This window comes from Siphateles boraxobius, unplaced genomic scaffold (assembly GCF_051911475.1).
Source record: "Siphateles boraxobius isolate OS27281-9 unplaced genomic scaffold, OSU_SipBor_1 65, whole genome shotgun sequence".
NCBI classification, from domain to species: Eukaryota; Metazoa; Chordata; class Actinopteri; order Cypriniformes; family Leuciscidae; genus Siphateles; species Siphateles boraxobius.
The window spans coordinates 17,826,333-17,842,379 of NW_027509192.1; the positions used below are offsets into that span (position 1 = coordinate 17,826,333).

Genomic DNA, 16,047 nt, shown 5'->3' on the forward strand with positions numbered 1-16,047 from the left:
ACATATAAACAACATTAAAAACTTGATTTTCACCACAGGGGGACTTAAACCTCGGCTAGTGTCTTCTGCAGGTTAGATCAGCATTAAAGAACTATCTCAACTCTTAAATATCAGATATAAGATTAAAATAATATCGATTTGTCTCATTTTAAATAAACAAAAAACAGAGAAGCAAAAGTTACTTAAGAAATGTACTTTTGCTATGGTTAAATTTTGGCACTATTTTCTCAGTATAGTGTTGAAATGGCAACTAGTAAATACATACGTTTTATCATGCTAGGATGTGTGGAAAGTTCTAAACCATGCGTGTTACAACTAGCCCCGCGTTAGGTTGTGCCCCGCTCGGCCCTACTCTGTAGATAATGAAGACAAATGATGGTAAAACATGAGCGGGCTTTCACTCTAGTCTGGTCAGTGACAAAATTAGAGCGGGCAAATAATTAGTAAAGGTAGGCAAATGTTAGCATTCCTTATCCATAGCTATAGCGAGTCATGCACTCTGTTGGTCAAAACCACTTTAGCACTTTATTTGAGCATCGTGCTTAATTTCTACAATGGCTGTCCGGATTAATAACCCCTAAAAAGTACTGTGGTGGTAATAATATTTAATTTGCATTTGTAACCCATAGTATCAAATGAGCTTAAAGGTTCTTCACAGAATACCATGGCATTGCAACTAGTTGTCTAAAAGCAAGACATGCTGAAATTTGAATGATGTAATTCGCATTACAAGACCATGTGCAAAGTGACAAAGTTAATATTTGAGTTCCACACCCACTAACTAATTTTTTCTTTCAGATTTCTGTAACACGATTCCACAATTAAAGCAAAAATATAGAATTAACAAATGACAGGACAAAAGCATCTGTCAAATAATTTTAACAAAAAAAATACATTGGAAAAAATGGCAGTCTTCTGTCTTTCCTCATCAATTAAATAGTACTATAAGTAATAAAATAACTCTCCCGAAATCAGGACCAATTTTGAAGAAGTTGGTGCCTGAGGTGTAAGGCATCCACATCAATATACTTACATTGTTTCTACAGATACAAAAATTGCCATTGTGATTCTCAGATATTAATTTCATACATAATTTTCTCCGAAGCTCAGCTACGTCAGATGGGCTCATGATAGTGCAAACCTGCCCACGGTTTGGCCATTCAAATAAATAGTGTAACAATGTCCGTGGCACATTTCCACTCCGCTCGGTTCCAACCAAATAAGACAAGATCAAAGTCAAGTAAACTGAACTAAAGCTTCTTCCGGTTTGCTTTCATTGCTAGTTTTCTTTTCATCTCCTCCTCCTCCAGTCGCATTTCTTCTTCATCCTCCTTGATACCCAGGCGTAAACTGAAGCAGAAAAAAACAGATGTTATTATGGAACTAACTTTCTCCGGTCTTCTGCGTTAAAGGGAGAGAAGCATTTTATTTCAGTCTATCGGAAAATATATTCATTTTCTCTTCTTGGCATTCTTCCGATTAATCTCCTCAAGTTCTCGTCTTTCCTCTTCCTGGTCCTCAAGCACTGCCATTCGCAGGCTAATCAGACAATCGGGGCAAGGCATAGCACAAGAAACACACGGAAAGGAGGCAATAGTGTGATGATTTGAAACTGAAAATTATGATGAACCACATGGGTTAGTCAAAGCTACTGTTTGTCCACTCACAGTACGCAGCTGAATGTGTTGGCTTACCTTCTTGCTTCCTCTTTCTGCTGATCTTTCCAGCTGCTCTCCATAAACTTCAGTGCATAGTCGCTCTCATCTTTATATCTATTGAAACGAAGGACGTTACCACAATATATGCAAAAAACACTCGTATTTTAAGGCTCTATGCAAATACGCAAAATTTTGTCCACCTTTAACAAGATCAAATACTTGAGTATATTTTAAGGCAAAGGATATTTTATGTAACCTTAAAATGGGCAAGAACTCACTTGTTCCGGTCATAGCCAAAGATTTCCCTGATATGTTTTGAAACTTCATCTTGGTCTTCTCCTTCATCGTCGATGAAGTCATCCATCTCCGAGTCGTACTCTTCCTCTTCTTCATACTTGCGTTTATAAGTGGATGTTATGGGGGGCAACGACGGTCCTTCAAAAATAGCAGGGGATACGACTTCAAAAATATGCAAGAACACGCATAAACACACATGTTGCTACCGACTACAAGTTAAAGACAACCTGCCTCATTCATGAAAACAAGAATGAAGGTGTGTGTAAATAATTCATATTTATTCATAAACGCTTGCAAATTCAATGCAGCAATTCAAAGACAATTAACGTAAGAATTGATTCCCAAATTAATTCCGCTTGTTTGATAAACTACAGAGTATGTAAAAAAAAAAAAAAAAAAACCCGGGATTCCTATTTTTGCAGATGATTCACTAAATCAACTGCCTTTGACAAAGCAGGAGCATCCATGATCAACTCCCATCAAGTACAATTAAAGGAATATTACGGTATTGTATAATATGTGGTATAAGATCCTATCCCTGTCTGGAAAGTCCTAAAATTCCCCCCAGTATTCCTCCCTTCCTCAAAAACATAGCATGTTATCTCAAAATCTTCTTGAAGCAAATCAAAAGAAACTTTCAAGCTAATTAGCACTATGCTAAGCTAGTAGGCTTGGATGTTAACTTGTTAACCGAAGGCCGAAAGTTACCGAAGGGAAAAGTTAAGGGATTTTTAGTTTTGGTAAATTTGTAAGTAATTTAAAAGACTTTAGCATATTTTCATTCTGTAGTACTAAATATAGTAAAGCAAATTCATCTTAATTTCTAATCGGACACCAATTACAGTATCATAAAAAGCCATGGAATGGCGTTTGAATATGAGGGATAGAGGTCTCTGCGACGGGATAGGATTTTTCACGACACAGGGATTAATCATCTTTGATGAGTTGTCAATTACCACCAATAATAATTTCCACTTGTCCCCTCAATTTGCAAACAAACAAGTACATGAATGTCAGCATGAAACATAAATTACAATGATCTTTTCAGCTTTCTGAATTGATTAGATCATTGCTGCTTGCTAATTTCATTGATCTCATGCCCTCACACTGGTACACGTCCTCAGAGAAGAGATGTGGGTGCGAGGGGAAGGGAAAGTTATTGTTTTGATAACAGATCACGTGAGTGAATTTATAAAAAATATTATGTAAACAAATACATAATTTAACAAACACTGTTGATTTCATGGTGACTTCAAAATGGTATATCTTTCTGGTATCCTTGCATATAAAGACGGCAACTTAATTATACATGACATGAGATCAATAAAACCTTTGCACAGACCAGGTCAGTAAGTGACTAACACTTTATATTCTGTTACGGGTTAACATGACACATTTCTGAAATGCGTATAACGTTAAAGCCTGTAATGCCTACTTCTGTTGTAAGATGTTTTATATTAATGGATCTTATGTTTCTTTCAAGGGACAAATAGGAATTATTTTGGGGTATCTGAGATTGTGATCTATTGAAACAGTAATTATCTTCACAATATTAACAATTAGAATGAATGAAACGCTTCTCTTATCTCTTACCAGGAGGTTTAACCAAGACTCTGTGGCCGGAGGGGCCAATCACGGTCTTGGGGCCTTGTGGCCCCGGAGGCCTCGAAACCATCCCAGGTCTCAATGCAAAGTTCTTTGATGAAATAGTCTCTGAAACAACAGTGCACTGAGGTCTACCAGGCCCAGATCCCATGCCATTTACCGGTCTCCCAGAAACACTACCTCCCATCCTACTTGGTCCATTTATAAAGGCCCTGGAGCTTCCAGGAACTTGCTGACCTTGAAAACTACCACCTGGTCTTGGTTGCTTTGAGGGCTCACCAGAAGAGGGTCGTACAAGTCCGTTGCTACCAGGTCGAGGTGGAGCAACGCTCCCAGGTCGTGATAAATGTACTGGTTTTGCTGGTTTCTGAGGTTGCCCACCCCTATCGGAGCTACTAGGTCTCCCCTGCCCAGAGTTTTTGTGTGGCCCTTGCCCTGATCTAGATGCACCAGGAGCAGCTACAGTGCGACTTCCCGACATACTTGATTTCCCTTGAGATACTGAAGTATTCCCCTTCCTTGGGGTAAGGTCACTTGAGGTTGTGGGCCTTTGGCCTTGCGATGGTCTAGGTGGTGCTTGTTTTGTGTTAAACTGAGCACCATATTTCATGGCAGATTTACCATTTAAGACACCTGATGAGCCTGAGTTGTTTCTGTCTCCATGTAGTTTGGCAGAACCTGGAGTTCGTTCACTGGATGCTTGAAGCTTTGGCTTTTTGCTGGCACTACTTGACTGGTGCTTTTCTACTGGTGGCTTAGGCAATTTCCCATTTTTGCCGTCTCGGTCTACATTCTTCTTCTGAGAATTTGAGCTGGATTGAGATCTGCTGTCTTTCTGTCCTAAATTCTTGTCTGGTTTTGCTTCCTTCCCTTTATTCTGTGTCTTAACCCTGCGCTCCAATTCGAGTTCTCGAATCTCCTCTGCTGTTCTGAGCCTCTCTTCGGTCTTCTTCACTACTTTTATTTCAACAGGTTCATACTGCTTTTTTTGCGCAAGTTTCAAGAGATCTGCAAAGTTCATTGATGGCGGGGCGGGCCTAGCTGGAGCACTCGCTTTTTTCGGTTTGCTGTCAGCTTTGTTGGAGAACTCAGCCCGAAACTGAGGCTGAGGCTTAACAGGCCTGCTTTGTTCAGGTTCATCAGATTCAGAATCCGTACCCTCATAGTCATAATTATCAACAACATCATCATCATTATCATATCCGTTTGACCTTTCCTGCTCTTCTGATCTGTCTCCCTTCGACTGCCTCTTTTTGGGCTGGTCTATGACAGGGACGCCGTTGTATCCTTTGAAATTGTCCTTGGTTCGTGAAGCCATTGCCCGCGCCTTCCTGTCTGATTTCAGCTCCACTCTCTTGGCTAACAGTTCTTCTTTTGCCTTCTTATTCTGGATTTCTAAAAAGGAGAAGCAAAGTGACATCAAAATATGCATCATGTGAGTGCCATTTCAGGGCTCCAGACTAACATATGCCACTAAGTTTCACAGATGGTGACACCAGCAACTGATTTGGCGGCTCTGGGGAGATTTTTTATCATTGAGGTAATATATATTACATTTGCTTTGCATTAATAAGTAAAAGTTAGTTAATAATAATATTACATGTGTATATAATAGAAATGTAACAGCTTGATTTGAGATGCAGATAAAACTAACTTTTATTAATGACAGTAAAATGCAAAAACCTAATTTTGTACTGAAAATTTTTAATATTCTACTCTTATTAAACATACAATTGTTGTACTACAATATCATACTGAACTGACCGACAGCATCAGGGATTATAAAAAGAGTGCTCTTTACTTGCTTTCTGTGTGAATCAGTCACAATTTGAAGAAAAGTTTTTGTTTTTCATGAGACTTTGTGACTTTTCGATATATTATGGAGGGAAATGGTTAACAAGTGCGCCTCTGCCGCCATCTATTGGTTATAGTGGTAATGGCATGTCTTTTTTTGTTAAAAAGTGTTTGTTTGCCACAAATTGTCAGTTTTCCTATATCTGTCTTTAAATTTTAGTTTTACAAATGACCACACTAAAAAAAAACAGTTTATTATTATTTAGAGCTTGAAAAAGTGTGAAGAGTGAATTTCACTCTTAAAAGGTTGTACGAAGCCTGAGACGAATAACGTAAAAAAAATCGACTATTTCTGTCACAATGCCATGGTTACAGTTTTAGCAATACTATATTTAATCCATGGTGAATGTTGTGGATTGAAAAGCCTTCTATAACTTGCTCTTTCATGGCACAATGTTTCTCTTTGTTTTCATGTCAGCGCTGTTTGATCTGATTTCTGTGAGAATTCTTTGGCGGATTTGATTGATTCTCATTATATTTTGCAGCAGTGTTATTAATACTGCGGCGAATTCAAACGCTCTCTCGTCAGATCTCCCAGCACTGTGAAGTAAAGGTGTCGTGTGATTGAGATCGTCAAGCAAGAGTTCTGACTGAGCTCACACTGCGGTCTAATATTGGTCCGAGCTGATAAACGGTCTTGCGCTGCTCAGCTCAAATGAGAAGTGCAGTTTCTTTCTGCTTTCGTTTCGCTTGCCGTTTGATGTTTCTCATAGGCAAAAGAAATGGCAGCTCTTATCAGATGGTTAGCGTGCTGGTGGCACCAGTGCGACCTCTAAAGGTGCAACATGACATCATGACTTTGCGTAAACATACACGCCACTTTCAAGTCAAGTGGCGTGTTATCTATACGCATTTTGAGCTATCCGCGTGTATGTCCACGCCGAAATCTTTTGCGTGTATGTCTACGCCATTAAATGTCCGAGTGATTCCGCGTGTATGTGTACGCCGTTAAATGTCCGAGCGAAACGAAGCAAAATCTATATCTACATCTGTGGAGCGATCTTTTTATTCCTAGGATGGTAGGAGAACACTCATAAATGGTATTAACCCCAGTGACGGGTAGGTTTAGGGACGGGGTTGGGGTAGGTCATATATCTATATATACATAATACAGTAATATAACGTTAAGTCAAAGGCGTTGATAAACACGCTGAAAAGCGATTATGCGTGTTGATAGCACGCCAAAAATGGAAATACGAATTGGCGTGTCATACATACGCCATTTCATGAGATCAGTCTGAAAGGTGATGATACACGGGGCAACTTTTTGAGCAATGTTTCTGGGCAATGCTGCCGTCAACAGGCAACCAGGTGACACACAGGGCCCACGGCTGATCTAAATTATCCTGATTTAAATTTGTTGCCATTCTCAATGGGAAAGTGCCCAAGCAACAATCGCTCAACAACATTACTCAAAAAGTTGCCCTGTGTATCATCACCTAAACAAAATTGTCACACCAGCAAGAAAAAAAGGTCGCAAAATGCAACCATTTGGTAGCAGTCTGGAGCCCTGAAATTTCTGTCATTTTCTCACCCTCAAGTCTTTGCAAATCCCTATGACGGGGTGTCCTATTCTGCTCCTGGATGGCCAACTATCCTGCAGAGTTCATTCAAATCACAATTAAATATGCCTGAACCACCAAACAAAGGTCATGCCTCTTTAGGAATACTAGAAACTTCCTGGCAAGTGTGTAGGTGCATGTTGAAGCTACAATCTGCAGAACATTAGCAGGATTGGACACATGCCCAATTACATATTCTGTGTACCACAGAATTTAAACTATTATAATTAACACAAATTTGAATAGATACTGGCATTATTTTAAATTTAAACTAAAAAATAAAGTATTAAAAAAAAGTGTTCCATACAACTTGTGTGTTAGAGATTTGTAATAAACTGGAACCAATGGTGGCCTTATGCATCCGGGGGCCCGTTTCCAACAACTAATATGGGGCCCTACCCATATAAAACAAACATAATAGAGCAGAAAAAGCAAGGATTCCTGTTGGTTTGCATCAATGGTATACTATTATATTACGTGCACTTTCAGCTCCATGAACAGGTAGCTCAACTAGGGCTGTCAACTTTAGTCGTTTAGTCGACTTATCGGTCGATGCCGTCTTGGTCGACTGACATTCTCATTGGTCGACCAGTTTTTTGTTTTTTGTTTTTTTACAAATAGAAAGAAATTTTCATTGATTTACTCCTTGATATTTAATCTTTTATAAGTAGTTATATATACCTGTATTCTAAATATAATTAACATACGTTTTATCCCCAACTTTAAATGCTTTAATTTAGGCTATTTTGTAACAGCGGCACAGTTTAGCGCACCACGTGGAACACTCGTGAACCGCACCTGTGGCTGGCTCCACTGCTGCTTCGCGCTCAGTAAGCAATATAGGTAGTTTTGCTGTATTCATTCAGTTAGAACCCTGCTTGTTTTGGCTTTAGGGCCTGTTCACACATCGCGTCTTGTGCGCTCAAGTTCGTTATTTCAAATGTAGGCGCGCTCATAATGGAAGCGACGCAGTCGCGGTGCGACGCGCTCGTTTTTTCCAAGCGTTCATCTCAACTTTTCAGAATCTCGCAAGCGTTTTCCTTGCCTTAACGGAGAGCGCAGCTGATGGTTGTGCTTAGCACAGACGCCTCCGGAACGCGACCGCCCTAGCGCTTTAGAAAAAGGAGAACACGGCGCGCCCTAGCGTTTTCTACGCGTTTTTAGGCGCTATATATGACAAAATGTCCACGAAATCTTTTGTCTGGCTGCATCCCTGCAACCTCCACCCCTGCAGAGCGGATATTTTCCAAAGCAGGATTTATTGTTAACAAGTCGAGGAGCTGTCTTTTACCCAAGAATGTGGACATGTTAGTGTTTTTGGCCCACAACATAAAAAAGGTGGACTAGGCCTGCAGATCTTTAAGTACCCTTAACGGCTTTATTATGCTGACTCAATAGATAAGATTGTGTTTTCTTATGTTTTTGTTTTTATTTGTACACTTTACGCGTTTGAAAATAGCCTAAATAATGTAACAAAACGAAAATAAACCTATATGCCTTCCTACTATAGGCAACAGCTATTATTATTAGGATTGTTTTTTAGGCTATTTGGGTTTTTTGTGTGTTTGTTTTAAAACGCCTAGATCGGCTGGACAAAAGTTAACCCATAGTTTTGAAAGTAAAGAATATACAGCCTGTATAAACGAGAGCTTTTGTTAGGATTTCTCATTATTTGGCAGGAGCAGTTATATTTTTTGTAGCGTGTGGTGTGGTCAGGTGCGCGATTGTGACTGTCACTATAGACTAGAGCTCCTCACTTTGCAGTTAAAAAAATCACTTAATTTTCAAAGAATTGTATTATTATTATAGTTTTATGTATTATTGATGCTTTTTCGTTGTTGTTTTATAAATGCTCTATGACAATTGTTTAATAAATGTTCAATCAAAATGCAAAACATCGCGTCTTTTTTTTTTTTTTGTCGACTAATGGTTGCGCAGGACAGGACTTTGGTCGACTAAGGATTTCTTTGGTTGACTACAGCCCTAAGCTCAACATAGAAATCATCCAACCTTATTTGACTAAAACTATATACAATTATACAGCGTTTTAAGTTGGAATAAGCCTCGCCCTTTCACGGACGGCAACTTCTCTGCTTAATTGATTAGCGCAGTATATTTTCAGCTGTCTGGGCTGACAAAATAAACAGCTCAAACATCCCCTCAACTTAAATTATTAACAAAAGCAAAGAAGAAAACGTGTCTGACTGACACTGAACCGAACTTATCATAAATACAATGATGGGCTTTGTGTTATTTCAGCACCGTGGGAAGCTGAGCTCACCGGGCAGCGGGCGTAGATTTCACCTGAGCCCTTTTTAGAAATCCACCCTTCTGTGTCTGAGTGCTGAGAATGCCCTGGACCTTGGATGGTTTAGAATATGGCTTAAAATCAATATCCAACGGAGAAATTGAATGGGATTTCTGCCGGTGTTTTGGGGGCCTCGGAGGGCGGGGCCTGTTTCAATTGAAATGGGTGAAACATAGGTAAGGCCGCCTATGACTGGAACAGGGCCTCAACAACTAAACTAATTGATCAAATCTGTAACGAAATTTGTTGACTATTGTTATCGATAATAAGGGTGCTCTGATTGATTGGGCGCCAATCTTTAGCTTTATATTACTTTGATCAGTGGTCTTTATAAAGACATTCAGATGGTGCAAAACTTGCAATTTTTCTTTGCATATCTAAAATTGTTTCACTACATTCTGGCAGTTCCACCAGGTGTTTGAAAAGGACAACAAATTTGCAACGTCTTTGCGAGCAGACTGAGACATGGCAATGACAGCAAGTGTGATATTTTAGTGCATTTCTTTCCTCCCTACAAGCCCAAACTTAACGTCCAAATTAGGGATGGGCGATATATTATAGCTTGCGATATACAGGTGAAAATTATCACGATAAGGATAAGTCTTCCCGCGATAACTATTAATTAATGACGTATTTCTGTTTGGGACCCATTCGCAGCTCACGTGCAGAGCGAAAACAGCTATGGTGGAAGGAGGACGTGAGTGTATCGCTAAACGAGGAACTACCTCTACAATCTGGAACAGAGATATATTTTCACTTGTGGAACACTGAGCGCTTGAGAGTTTCGCTCTGTCAAGCGATCCGTAAAGCGTTATTTCAGTTCATCTCAATGAATGCACAGTGTATTTGACGCACAATAAACACTAGTGTGAGGCGCACGACTCGCCGTCGCTTTGCTGAGAGCACTCAGAGTTTCTCACACACTCAAAGAGAGAGCGAGAGAGTCTTACATACCACGCAGAATTGACGTAATGCATGTGAACGATATAATTTGTTGTATTTTCCTGTAAAAAGAACAGAGTTCATTTGGAATTATTCAGCCTTTTATGAGCAAGCAGAAATTAAAAAGCCAAACAGCAATCTCATTGGATGGCGCTCATCTATTACCGCCCCCGTTTTGATTTCAGCAAATCAGTTCGAGCGAACTCAGTCAACGTGATAAATATTCATGAACCCAGCAGCTCATCAATCCTTAGTGCGGTTTCTATTTTTAGTAATGAAGGGAGTGGATCCTGGAATCCACTGCTGCTTCAATGTATATCTAATGAGTGATTATAATCAAGGTATTAATCAATATTTTTCCTTCTAAATATTAAATGAGTTGAATGACTTTCTCCAGGGTTATGAGATTTAACCTCGCTATAGAAGTTTCCAGTGCGATTACTGAAATGGTCCATGCCAGGATTGCAGTAACAGTGCTTGCTCATTTAGCCCGGCTTCCAGAAATGAAATGGGCTCGTTTTTTTTTTTTTTTTTTTCTGAGAAAGGTCTTCATGTTTTAAAACGTATATCTGCTCTTCTTGTTCACCATGACAGCTATAGGTCACGAGGGTTATTGGAACCAATAGTTTGAGTGACCATTTCTTATTTAAAGCATTTCCTGTTCTATATTAAAGTGTCCTATCACTGAGAGAAATAACATGTTATGTGGATGTTTTGGGAAGAATCTTCTGTTTATAAATAGAGCCCGACCAAATCCAACCTTGAAGAAGCTGTGTGTCTGTGTGTGTGATAGTATTCTTGGTTACAGGTTCAGGAACAATTAGCATTATTGGAGATTGACTGACTTCTTTTCTTCAACATGTTGGCAGCTAGAAACACAGTCTTGTGACCTCGGAGAGCCACTCGTACCCAACTCAGGGTCCTGGTGGCAGCCGTACAGACTATGGAAATGTGCTACTGCCTATCCATGTGTGGAAATGTACTATGTTTATCTATTTCTTAGCCAATCAGAATCACTCAACCTGAAGCAATGACGTAGCTTATACCTTGATGAAGGATATAATTGCTGTGATCTTTGTAACTGTAACGGGGCGGCCTACGAACTCCTTGTGAGTCTTGAAGTGGACTTCTGCTTTTGAAACTGCAAACTATCTTCAGTAAAAATTCTCTTCAATTTATTAGAATTCTGACTCTGGTCTTAAATTGACTGCACATCTAACTCCTGGTCTTAATTAATCATATCTGGTCCTTGGGTCTTTAACTGTAAATTCTCTAACAGTAATTTAATTTGTAGAAATAGTAGTATTATCTTATCAGTATTAGGTTAGGTATCTTATCAGTGTTAGGTTTTTTTTACAGAAACACTGAATGACCAACAATATCTTAAGCACCACTACCAGTCCTAAATTCAGTTAAAATTACAAATATGTATTCATACGTTTTCCTTCATACATGGTTAGTTTTAGTTCTAATTACTTAAGCATTATTTAATTATAGAACTTAATTATTTGCACTCTCGTAATTTTGTAACCTATCTGAAGACATGGTAGGGATTGTTACCTTGCACTATTTTTTGCAACTGTTTGCACCATGAGAGTGTAAATAAATTCAGGGATCAGTATCGGCCAATACTCCTTCCAACTGGTGATTGGCCCCAAAAATAAATAAATACAGATTCTGTGTTTACATTTCAAACTTGTAATTGATTTGAATTATTATTGTGTAATTAATATTGTGTGATGTTTTTCAATACAGTTGCACTATTTAAACATCTGCACTTTTATAGAAGAAACGTTTATCTGTAAATTTTCCATTTCTGCATGGGCTGGTGTTTGGATTTTTACGGTTTCTTTTTTCTTCTTTTATGTAATTGTAATATTATAGGGGCATATTTGATAAAGGGTATGTTTTACTTTAGATCAATGTTTGATTGAGGCTCTCAAGAATGCATGCAGCTATCACTTGTAGCCGAAAACAGTGGTGAATGGTACTATATTTATATCGTTATCGCAATAAATACATTAAGACGCTGCATTAAGCCGCAAATGTGATCCTGTTCCCCATCCTGCTTTCTGTGCATGGAACACGGAGAAGCACAGTAAACTTTGAGCTTTGGTTTCGTGTCTAAACTAATACAGAAATGTGTTAAAACACCCAGCTAGGAGAGTATTGACATAAAACACCATTGGTTATGTCTTAAGTAAACATAAATCATTGGGTTAAGACAGATGTGAAAGAGTATATCGTATCTGTGCATTCTGTCTTGAAGTGACAGCAGCCTAATATTCCTGCTGAGGTCTGTCATAAATGACAATCAAACAACAAAAGATACAGAAGTAAATACTCATTGTTCTTTAGTATGATTAATATATATTTAATTTATACACTTAATACCATGTAGTGTTTTACATTTAATTACTCTGTTGATAAAGACTGATGCTGTTGTTGTTTTTTTCACAGGAATGCTATAGGCTATTTGTTAAGCTCTAATCTGTTCCTGATCACCTCTTAGAGAGGAAATAAAATATGTTGCACATTTTGCTTGCCAATAAATATCTTTATTTATTGGCAAGCAAAATGTGAAACATTTTATGTTTTAAAGTTGGCCATTCATAATAGTTTTCATTTCTTATTTTATCATACTTAAAAAACATTAAGAATAGTTGGCTTATTATTTATCTCGGGGATCAGTATCGGCCAATACTGCTTCCAATTGGTGATTGGCCACAAAAATAAATAAATACAGATTCTGAAAAAAATACAGACTTCCACAGATTCAAAAATCCTGAGCGACATCACTTTACAGTTCTTAAAGAGGCATTTCCATGGAGAAAATGTATTTAAAAATTTAAATAAGTGCATGCCCTTGCCTAAATAGTCCAAAGCATGGGATGACTTTATAATAAGCCCTTTAAAGAAGCTAATAACCATTTAGTTTCATGTGGGCTACCTTTTCAGGTGTGTGTGCATTTAATGTGCTGAAAAGTGTTTTTTGTTTTGCAGTTACATTTTATCTGCAAATGTTAGAGGAGTGCGTCAGCAGGGCAGCAGAGAAAGGCAGCAGAATGATTTTGACAACTACTTATTTTGATACGATATGATAATATAATAATACATTTAATATAATAATATATTTGATTTGTATAAGCAAATCACATTTTTTTGAGAGGAAACAACTGTAAAGGTATTATAAATCCCCTTACACAAAAGACAGATCTGAGGTCTTGGTTTTCTTTATTATCATTTACATTTTTTCTGGTTTTTAACCGTCTACAAGCAGTTGGTTGTTTTACAATGAAATCGGCGACATGATGTCTAAATACAAGTAGCATTGACTACTTTTATGGCGATTTAAGGTCGTTTTTATCATCTTGACAGCATCCGTCCCAATCATGTGGAAAAGAGCAATCTTTTGTGGTCCACAGGGTTTGTAGTGACACGAGGACATAAACAATGACTTGGCTGGCAGGCTTTAAGGAGAAATATTATATATAGCAAAACAAAGATTACAAAGGAAAAAAGTACCTTTTTTCCTTTGGTCCATGGCCTGTTTTTTCAAGAAGGCTTGAACCGCAGCCGAATTAACACCTTTGACTCTGTCATCTTTCTTGGGTGGTCCAGTTTTTAAGCTATACCGCTTCTATTAAAGACAGAAATTATTGAAAGGAATAGGGTCATTCCGTGTTAAAACAACCACATTTGAGAAGTTGTAGATCCTGTTAAAAAAAAATCTGAAGAAAGACAAACATAAATAGTGATGAAAGCCAAAATATTAAATGTAATGGATGTATAGTTACTGAGTCACTATTTTGCAAAAGGGGGGTCAAAATTAAAATATTCACTTTTGAGATTTGGAGCCAAGTTTCAGAGGGTAAAAATGACTCTTTACACTGAGATCGGTAAAATCTGCTGACTCTATGCTAACAGTGACAGTCCAAAAATGGGGAAAAGCTCTTATTGTGTTTTTTATTAAAAGATCTCTTAATATCCCTTTAGATTCTGGTTAACAAAAATGTAGTTTTGTATCTTCATTTTAAAAGCCCTATATGGTTCAATCCCAGACATATGTAGATCTTAATGTGGCTCCATGAGTAAATTGTAAACATTTTCAGTGGTCGAAAACCAAATGTGGGTCACTCTGCATACAGCTGATACGATTTTCTTTAAAAGAGGAATAACTAAATAATAAATGTTGAAACTAGAAATGTCTCTCTTTTTTCTGTCAACACAATTGCATAGAATAAACCTGTACGAGTGCCATGAATATTCTTTTTCCAAAGTTTGTGTGCCTGTAACTCAAATAGTATTAAAGATATCTTAAAATGATTTAAACGTTTTCAAGGTCTTGCGTGGTTAACTCACATTTATATGGGGATCTTCTTCATTTATGTAAATGAAAAAAGAAAATAAAAAAAGATCAACATTTTTAGAATTAGCCGGAGACCTCTGGTTGAGTTGACACGGTATGACCCAATAGCAATGTGTATAACATTATGTGTATGAGCATTATGTGTATGAGCATTATGTGTATGAGCATGTGTGTATAAAATTACATACGCCTCAAAGTTCCACATGACTTAGACTTGTATATCAATATATGGGCACATTTTATTAATATTAACATAAAACATGCTAGTTAGACATGTGAAAGCAGTAAAACATTTGAATTAATCAAACAACTACATAAAGTTGGACCCAACTTACCAAAGGCCTCGCTTGCACATATTTTAATCTACTTCACAGACTAAATGATGCTATATTATTTGTGCATGCATAGTTCTCCTCATACATACCGGTACGCTGCCGAGTCCTCGATTCTGGGTGGCAATGGAAAGCACATTGTCGAAATCCATGATCCCTTACTGTCCACAGCTCACTTCTTTAGCTAATAGCAATAGCTACCACTCGCCAGTCGACAAACACTCACCTCAGCCAGCCTTTGTGCCCGCAAACACGATCTATGAGTTAACTGATATCTCCCCTGATGTTAAAATCAAACGAGTTTAGAGGAAGCAGACACTAACTAAAAAAAGAAAACCATCGATTAATGGCTTCAGCTTCTGGCCGTCATCTTATCAGCTGCTGTACATTTAAACCGTTAAACAACGGAGAGCTTGAACGATTAATGATAAAAAGTTCCGTTCTGTTTTTGCTCAGTGATACCGTATCACTTTCCCTAAATTGTCATTAAACGACATTAAAGAGAAAAGCTTTAAAAAAACGTGAATATGGAAATCCTCTTGTGAGATTTGTGTTCTCTAGACACGACAGCCAAGCCCACGTCATCCGGTTCACATTTCTACGTCACATCCGGTTTTAAGACATGCGTTTTCTTCTTCTTTTTTCAATTTTCTACTTTATCTTCTATCTTCTTTCACAACATTTTTTATAAAGTTTTGATTAGTCACAATTAACTTAGACTAGAAATAGCTGACCACAAGCAACAAAACAAAATAACCCTTTATGTTATATATATATATATATATATATATAATGAACAAAAGATAAGTCCATACAGATTTTACCACGTGCTTTTTCTTGTGTTTTCTTGTTTTTGTTTGTTAGACAGCCAATGAGATTTTAAATGCAACTAAATTACTATGAAAATAACAATCTAAACAAAAACAAATAATCTAATAAATAGATCAACACAATTAATAAAAATACATAATGAAGGTTGCTAAACAAATACTAATAAACAAAAGAAACTTAAAACATACTTATAAGAAAAAGACGAATGATATGAATGACCATATACAAGAACGATACTACTCTTTTATATATATCACGTGTTTTCTTTTGCATGCTAAATATGTATTAT

At 37.6% G+C, this 16,047-nt stretch overlaps 1 protein-coding gene across 2 annotated transcripts; it reads right to left on the reverse strand.

Annotated features, from left to right (window-relative positions):
- Positions 1 to 863: 863 nt before the first annotated feature.
- On the reverse strand, positions 864 to 15,549 carry spty2d1 (SPT2 chromatin protein domain containing 1). 2 transcript variants are annotated; one of them, XM_077211290.1, is made up of 6 exons: positions 15,020 to 15,549; positions 13,752 to 13,866; positions 3,549 to 4,955; positions 1,937 to 2,093; positions 1,695 to 1,772; positions 864 to 1,350 (listed from the first exon to the last, which is right to left on the reverse strand). In XM_077211290.1, the coding sequence occupies exons 1-6, from the start codon at positions 15,077 to 15,079 to the stop codon at positions 1,251 to 1,253; spliced, it is 1,917 nt and encodes a 638-aa protein (XP_077067405.1). In that variant the 5' UTR covers positions 15,080 to 15,549; the 3' UTR covers positions 864 to 1,250. The 2 variants fall into 2 exon arrangements, with proteins under 2 accessions (XP_077067405.1, XP_077067406.1); XM_077211291.1 differs by having other exon boundaries at positions 1,309 to 1,539; positions 15,020 to 15,519.
- Positions 15,550 to 16,047: the final 498 nt, after the last annotated feature.